The sequence below is a fragment of the Trichomycterus rosablanca genome, chromosome 1 (genome assembly GCF_030014385.1).
Source record: "Trichomycterus rosablanca isolate fTriRos1 chromosome 1, fTriRos1.hap1, whole genome shotgun sequence".
Lineage (NCBI taxonomy): Eukaryota > Metazoa > Chordata > Actinopteri > Siluriformes > Trichomycteridae > Trichomycterus > Trichomycterus rosablanca.
This window is the reverse complement of record NC_085988.1, coordinates 64,036,605-64,044,633: the sequence shown is the minus strand read 5'-3', so window position 1 is coordinate 64,044,633 and position 8,029 is coordinate 64,036,605. Positions and strand designations below refer to the sequence as shown.

Here is an 8,029-nt window from a genome sequence, read left to right as displayed (position 1 = left end):
TATCTGGCAACCCTGACTAGATTTTTGAGGTGAGACACGACAAGAATAACAACTAATGTACTAAACAATGCGCAAAAATAGGTTCCAAAAACGCTGGTTTAAAGTTCTACAATTTTAATTACAGTTGTACGCAGTTTAGTTTAGTTTAGCTGTAGGTTTTATGTTTAATTCACTAGCCGCTGTTGTTATTGGTCCTGACAGTAAAACACGCCTCCTTCATTTGCATCAGGCATCGGTTTCCGGTAGCGGCTTGGTGGAAGCATGGCTGCTATCGGTGTACATTTCGGATACACATGTGCTTGTGTTGCTGTGTTCAAGGTGAGCGTTTGTGTACTTTATAAAACACGTCTTATTTGGGTTCTTTAATCCCACGTTACTTACTTAAACTATTTTGTTTTTACTTAACTATAGCATTAGAACTAAGTGTAAATAGCAGGTTAGCATTTCGTTGCTAGCTAGCTGTGTGAATGCTATGAATGAATGGATTTAGTGGTTTATCAGAATAGGGATCAGCATTTTTCCGTAGTTCTCCAGATAGATCCGTTATACTGAGTTAAATAAAATCACATGAAAAGCAGCGTTCAGCAGCATTGATTAACTTGTGTTTTTTCTCCCAGGATGGGCGAGCAGATGTGGTGGCAAATGATGCTGGAGACAGAGTTACTCCAGCTGTAGTGGCTTACAGGGATACTGAGCAGGTGAGTTAGACATCAAGTATACTACATTATATACCCTTTCCTTCAGATTGTTTTGGGGGTAGGCTTGTCAGGATTATGATAATTTTCCTGACAGTTAGTTGTCATATCATATTGATTTGTCTTTTCAGTTAAGCTAAGTAGTTACTGGACTAGTAAACAGAAAGTTGCTGGTTCAAGCCCAATCAATAACAAGTTGCCACTGTTGGGCCTCTGAGCTTTGGATAAAAGCATCTGCTAAATACATGTAAATGACATAGTGCCACTTATCTTTCTGTGCTATATTATATGTCATTTTAAGACACATTTACATTCTATGCACTCAGCAGATGCTTTTTTTTTTCTAAAGAGACAAGGGGCATTACTCAGAGGCCCAATAGTGGCACTTTGATTGGGGGGGGGGCTTGAACCAGCAACCTTCAGATGAGTAGTCTTTTAACTGCTGAGCTACCGTACATAAATTAATCCATAATAACTGTTTCTAAAAACACACACAGAGGTTGCACACCAATAAACAATGTGTTACAGAAACACTCAGACAGTTGTTATACAAAAAATGTTAGAAACGGATCAATGTTTGGTACAGACATTAAGGTATACTGCTTTACAGCAAGACTGTAGATATGAATTGGTTCCCGCAAAGCTAGTAAATGGAATATGTAGGCAAAAGTTAAAAAATAAAGATTTTTTAGCTGATACAGTTAATAAGCAACACTGGTAAGATTGGCTTAGATTTCTGATTATTTTTTCCCACAGATTGTTGGCATTGCAGCAAAGCAGGGCAGAATACGAAATGCAGCAAATACCGTGGTGAAAGTTAAACAGATACTTGGCAGACGGTATGTCTTATACACAATATTAATTTACACAGAATCAAAAACCCTAAATATTTTTTTACACTACTTATCTTGTATTCACATTTAGCTTGCTTAAACTCTATTTGTGCTATTAAATATATTAGAACTGTTAAATAAACATTTTCTGCACTGTCTCATTTCAGCTATGATGACCCTGATGCTGAGACACACAGAGAAGAAAGCAAATGCACAGTGCGTATATTTCTTGTTTACTTTTATAGTGTATACTGAGGTTGTACCAACAATACAACTAAAAAAAACTAGTGATTGCCTCTGATTTTTCTATAAACAGGAACATAATATTTATTGGTAATGTTTTCCTTCACTTTAGATTGTCAGTAAAGGTGACCTGCCCATGTATGAAATTGATACTGGGGAGACAACAAAGTATGTGGCTCCTAAAGATGTAGCTAAATTGATCTTTCACAAAATGAAAGGTAGGTTGGTGGACATTCTAGCACAGAACACACTATTTAAAATGGTATTTTTGATTTCTGCCATTTTAAAGAAGGATTGTTTTGTCTACAGAGACGGCTCAGTCAGCTTTGGGTTCTGATGTAAAAGACGCTGTCATCACTGTGCCTTTCGAGTTTGGTGAAATGCAGAAAAATGCATTGAGGTATGCAACCAATATGTTTTATGCCGAGTATTACAATGCGTGTACCAATGTATGGTGGTAATATTTTGTTTGTATGGGGCTATGTTGTTTTAGAAATGCTGCAGAGGAAGCTGGGTTTAATGTTCTACGACTGATCCATGAACCATCCGCTGCTCTTCTGGCCTATGGCATTGGCCAGGACTCACCATCAGGAAAGAGGCAAGTAGTCACGAAGCTTGTGTCAAATAGAAATGTTGATAATTTATTGATAACTGACAAATAAAGCATTGCTCAGTTAATGCTGATAGTCTAAATGGTTGTTTAAATTAATCTCGACTGTCTTGACTCATGATTTAAAATGAGTTTGGCACTACCTACGTATCCAGTCAACGCCAACACAGACATGATTGGCTATGTCTGAGGAATTCCTCATTTCGGCTGCTATTGAGACCATGGCTGACTGGTCACGGGTGCCTGAACCTGACTGTTAGTAGGCGATACTGATCCCGGTGTGAACTGGCTTCGTGCTGGTAAAAAGAAACCGCACATATGTCTCAGGGGTGCGTGTGTTAGGTGCGGCCCTCTTTGGTCAGGGTAGGTGTCTACAGCAATAGAGGAGAGGTGCAACTGGGTAGTCAAGTGCCTGGTCATCTGGAATTTCCATTATTTTGTCCACTAGCCGTATTTCAATCAGTATATAGCTTTTAGGTAATATCTTCTCCTCTTTTTGTGTTTAGCCATGTGTTAGTTTATAAGCTTGGCGGCACATCACTGAGTGTGACAGCCCTGGAGGTGAACACCGGGATGTACAAAGTGCTGGCGACACACACAGACCACAGCACTGGAGGAGAGAGCTTTACACAGGCACTGGCACAGTATCTGGCCTCAGAGTTCAAAAAGTAAGTCACTATGCTGTCAGTATGAAGTTTCCTGTTCTGTTGTGTGTGCCATCTGAAACTTATTCTGTGTGTGGATGCCTAAAGGGTGTACAAGCAAGATGTGAGTGGTAACCCCAGAGCAATGATGAAGCTGATGAACAGCGCAGACTTAGCCAAACACACCCTCTCCACACTGGGTAGCTCCAACTGCTTTGTGGACTCGCTCTACGATGGCATGGACTTTGAGTGTAGTGTATCAAGGTATGCACAGCTTTTCTCTCCACATACAAAATGGTATAATTGTAATGGTCTAATCTAAAAGTTGGATCTCTTCACAGGGCACGCTTTGAGTTAATATGCTCTAACCTGTTTAGTAAAAGCATCCAGCCAATCAGAAAACTTCTGGAACAAGTCGGCCTCTCCACTTCAGATGTCAACAAGGTAAAAAATAGGAGGAAAATACACTGTGGAGTACAGATTGATGGCAAATTGAAGGAAAAACATCCGATGTAAAGCAATTTAGTAAAGTTTAATACCATTACAAGCTGCTGGAACAGCTTGAGGAATGGAACAGCATTGTTCAAATGAATATTTCGTCACTTGATGTTTTGATAGTGGTGGTATTTATTTATTTGGATTTTAATGTTATTTTTTACACACTTTGGTTACATTCATGACAGAATCGGTAGTTAGTGGTTACACAAGATTCATCAGTTCCAGTCTTTTGTGTCAAACACAGTTATGGACAATTTTGTGTCCAATCTCTAATTCACCCCACTTTCATGTCTTTGGACTGTGGGAGGAAACCAAAGCTCCCAGAGGAAACCCATGCAGACACGGGGAGAATATGTGAACTCCAAACAGAAAGGACCCAACCGCTCCACCTGGGAATCAAACCCAGGACCTTCTTGCTGCTACCCACTGAGCCACCGTGCCACTCGTGATGGCAATAAGTAATCTCTAACCAGCTGATCCTTTATATCCTAGAGTTGTTGGATAAATATCTAGATGTGTTAGATTAAGATCTGGTAGCCGTGCCAGATTAAACCATATGATGTGTAACCCCTGATAGTCTGTGGATGCATCATGAGAACATCGTGAAAAATACCACATCCATCAGGAAAGAAAGCTTTCTTCATTGTGTTCAGCATTGTATTAAGAAGACCATTAACAGCAATATACTGCCCTGCACCCACCAGACCTCCTAACTGTTGTGGTCAAGCATTCAAGTTTGTATCATTCTCTAAGTATATGCCACAAGATGCTAGTCAGTTAAGCAGTGTTTCTAACTGAAGCCCAAGTAATAAATCTTCTTAAGTCACTTAGATATTTTATGCTTGGCGTCAACTGGTAGAGTGATTACAGTACATCAACATGAGTCCTGAGGTCCTGATTTCAATCAGTGCTTTTGGTCATGGCCTGTAAGCAATTTGGCATGTTTTCTCTTTCTTGGTCTCTCTACTGGAGGAAACTCAAACAAACCCTATTGTAACGTAAAATAAATTATGAAGTTATTATTAACTCATCTACTGTATATTAAGTGGTAACCTTTGGCACAAATATATAATTTAGCATAGTATACTATGTTGATCACATGGCAGTGAATGGGCTGCAGTACTTTGCATAGGCTTACAATTATTTTATTGCAGGTGGTCTTGAGCGGAGGTTCTGCAAAGATTCCCAAACTCCAGCAGATGATTAAAGATCTGTTCCCCGATGTGGAGCTGCTCTGCTCCATCCCTCCAGATGAGGTCATCCCGATCGGAGCAGCCATGCAAGCAGGAATCTTGGTGGGCAAAGAGAGCCTGGTCCTGGATGAGGACTCGATCACTGTGGACTGTTGTGTCAGTGACATTCTAGTCAAGGTGAGTAGAAACGAAAAATGAGAAATGGGTATTTGAAATGTGTTTTCCATTAAAATAGTGACTATTACAGTTTATTATAAACTTTTTGTAGTTGAATGTATTCTTACAACCATACTAGACAAAAAAAAACTTCAGCCACATCAGGATTTACCTCTGAATAAATAAAGAAGTGGTTATGATGCACACATTTGATTGATTGTTCTTGATTGATTGTCTCACAGGAGGTGGATGACTCCGGAGCTGACATCTATACAGTTTTGTTTCCTTCTGGCACACCCCTCCCAGCCCGCCGACAGCACACACTACAAGGCCCAGGCAGCTTGTCCTCTGTATGTCTTGAGCTGTACCAAGCCCAGAAACCCTTGGCACAGGTATTACTGATATATCTACAAACTCACTCGCACCACTTTGCCACATTAATACCACTGATGGGTAAAGTGAATAACATTATCTTGTTATAATGGCCCGGGTTATGGGCATGATATATTAGGCAGCAAGTAAACAGTTGGTTCTGGAGGATGTGCTGGAAAGATCTGAGCCACTTTGACAATGACTGAATTGTGATTTTTAAAGGAATAGATCAGAGCATCTCTAATATGGCAGGTCTTGTGTCATGACTCATGTTCCCATCATGCAGTAGTTACTACCGACCAAAATCGTCCAAGAAATGACAGCAGGTGAACTACCGGCAGGTTATTGGGAGTCTGAGGCTCACTGATGAGTATGGTGGTTAAAGTCTAGCCCGTCTGATTCTTTCCCACAGAAACAGCCCATCTGATCCTTTCTCACAGTAGCATACATTGCTAAAACAGTTTCAGGTATACACTACCCCAAAGACCCTAATTTTTTTTAAGTTCCTTTAGCCCAGCATGGTGCATTGTTCTGACAGGCCTCGGAACCTGGTGAAAAGTCATATGTGCATCGTACGTCCTTTTTTTTTTGGTTTAACTATAAAAAACACAGCCTTAGTTATAAAATCTCACTCATCTAAACCTGGTGTTTTCCTCTATCAAATTAAATGGGCACTTAATAGAGTTTTAATTTTGTTTCATTATGTATTAATCTTTCGTAACCGAGTATTTGCAGGAACCATGACAAACCCCTTGTAGAGGTTGCCAGGTGTGTAGAACCCACATTAGCTACTGTGCCACCTTAGTTATTAGAGTTTATAAAAATACTGAAAAGTGGTGAGAAAATGCAGCATTTGTTTACATTTCATTTTGTCTCATCTAGGTTGTTCTTAGAGACCTTGAACCCAAAGAGGACATGCATGATATAGTCACAGTGGTTACAATGAAAAGGTAAAGTCAATTGTTATTTTATTTGTCCATATACAGTAGTGTTCAAAAAAATAGCAGTGATTTTTAAAAAAGTGAATAAAGCACAAAATCATTATAATAACCTTTATTTCCATAAATGCAAATGCACTGAAATTACTACACTTTTAATTCTAAATCAAAACATTAACAACATTTAGCCAGTTTGTGTTAATCCTTTACAGAAAGTTAAGAAAAATGAATATTAGGCTGTTCAAAAAAATAGCAGTGCCAGCATTTTTCTTTAAAAATCAGATATCAGCCCACAAGTTCTCTATGGGATTGAGGTCAGGGGATTGGGCTGGCCACTCTATTACCTCAATCTTGTTTGTCTGTAACCAAAATGTTTTGGGTCATTGTCATGTTAAACACCCATTTTAAGAGCATTTCTTCTTCGACATAGGGCAACATGATCTCTTCAAGTATTCTGATATATTTAAACTGATCCATGATCCCTCGTATGTGATAAATAGACGTAACACCATGGTATGAAAAACATCCTCATATCATAGTTTTGTACCACCATGCTTTACTGTCTTCACAGTGAACTTTGGCTCGAATTCAGTGCTCGAGGGTCCTCTGACATACTGTCTACGGCCACTAGACCCAAAAAGAACAATTTTGCTTTCACCAGTCCACAAAATGTTGAGCCATTTCTCTTTGGACCAGTCAATGTGTTTTTTGGGAAATTTGAACCCATTCAGGACACGTCTTTTTCTTAACAACGGGACTTTGCAAGGAGTTCTTGCTGGTAAATTGGCTTCACTTAATCATCTTCTGTACTCACTGGGAACTTCAGATGTTCCTTGATCTTTCTGGAGGTGATCATTGGCTGAACCTTTGCCATTCTGGCTATTCTTTGATCCATTCAAACAGTAGTTCCACACTTCCTTCTGCATCTTTCAGGTTTTGGTTGTCACGTTAAGGCATTTGAGATCATTTTAGCTGAGCAGCCTATCATTTGCTGCACTTCTCTGTATGTTTTTTCCCTCCAAAATCAACTTTTTAATCAAAGTACGCTGTTCATCAGAACAATGTCTGGAACAACCCATTTTACCCAGTATTTCAGAAGGAAATGCGCTATGACCAACCTGTGCAACATTTGCCACCCTCCTACCTTAAATAAGGGCCAAAATTGACACCCGTTCTTCTGCAGAATGAATGACTTCACCAATTGAACTCCTCACTGCTATTATTTTGAACAACCCCCTTTCAATCAATGCTTCGATTACTCAGAATGAGTGGGATGCATGTCCTAATTGTTGGGTTTTGTTTTCAATACTCTACTACACTTTCAAGTAAATTTTTTGCTATGTAGAAATAGCATTTCTACTAAAAACAGTGATTCATCAGGTTAATGGGGTTGGACTGCTATTTTTTTTAACACCACTGTACAGTATATGGGAAGCTTAGTTTTGGTGTATTGTCTTGCTAATGTTCTAATGCGGGTTTGTGTGTGTTTATTTATCAGGGATGGCTCACTTCATGTTACTTGTACGGAGCAAGGTAGTGGCAGATCAGAAGCTGTTACTATAGAAACAGCTGCAGCTGCATCATAGAGCATTTTCATAGACACTTATAAACCACAATACCTGCAATGTGGGACCCTAAGGAGACCTGGGGTGTTCCAGATAATTACATGCTCACTTAATATACTTGACATTAAATAAAAGCTTTTTCATTTCGGATTTTTCCATGGTTTTTTTTTTTTTTCATTGTAAAATGTTTCACTGGTCTGCTAATGTGAAATTTAGAAACTATTTAAAGCTTGACTTGTATTGTTGGTAAATGTCTGCACTTTAACCATTTAAGACAAATCA

General features: G+C 39.2%; 1 protein-coding gene across 2 annotated transcripts; it reads left to right on the top strand.

Annotated features, from left to right (window-relative positions):
* The first annotated feature begins 229 nt into the window (after window positions 1–229).
* On the top strand, window positions 230–7,897 carry hspa14 (heat shock protein 14). 2 transcript variants are annotated; one of them, XM_062994913.1, is made up of 14 exons: window positions 230–318; window positions 618–698; window positions 1,452–1,534; window positions 1,696–1,744; window positions 1,884–1,989; window positions 2,081–2,171; window positions 2,265–2,369; window positions 2,888–3,049; window positions 3,134–3,289; window positions 3,403–3,469; window positions 4,678–4,893; window positions 5,115–5,264; window positions 6,127–6,194; window positions 7,681–7,897. In XM_062994913.1, the coding sequence occupies exons 1-14, from the start codon at window positions 262–264 to the stop codon at window positions 7,766–7,768; spliced, it is 1,479 nt and encodes a 492-aa protein (XP_062850983.1). In that variant the 5' UTR covers window positions 230–261; the 3' UTR covers window positions 7,769–7,897. The 2 variants fall into 2 exon arrangements, with proteins under 2 accessions (XP_062850983.1, XP_062850977.1); XM_062994907.1 differs by having other exon boundaries at window positions 3,367–3,469.
* Window positions 7,898–8,029: the final 132 nt, after the last annotated feature.

Bases quoted from the DNA above. Each gene is read 5' to 3' on its own strand.
- hspa14 (XM_062994907.1), top strand. From the start codon at position 262: ATGGCTGCTATCGGTGTACATTTCGGATACACATGTGCTTGTGTTGCT. The intron at 1,990-2,080 runs GTAGGTTGGTGG...TTTTGTCTACAG, and splicing joins GATCTTTCACAAAATGAAAG to AGACGGCTCAGTCAGCTTTG. The intron at 3,290-3,366 runs GTATGCACAGCT...ATCTCTTCACAG, and splicing joins TTTGAGTGTAGTGTATCAAG to GGCACGCTTTGAGTTAATAT.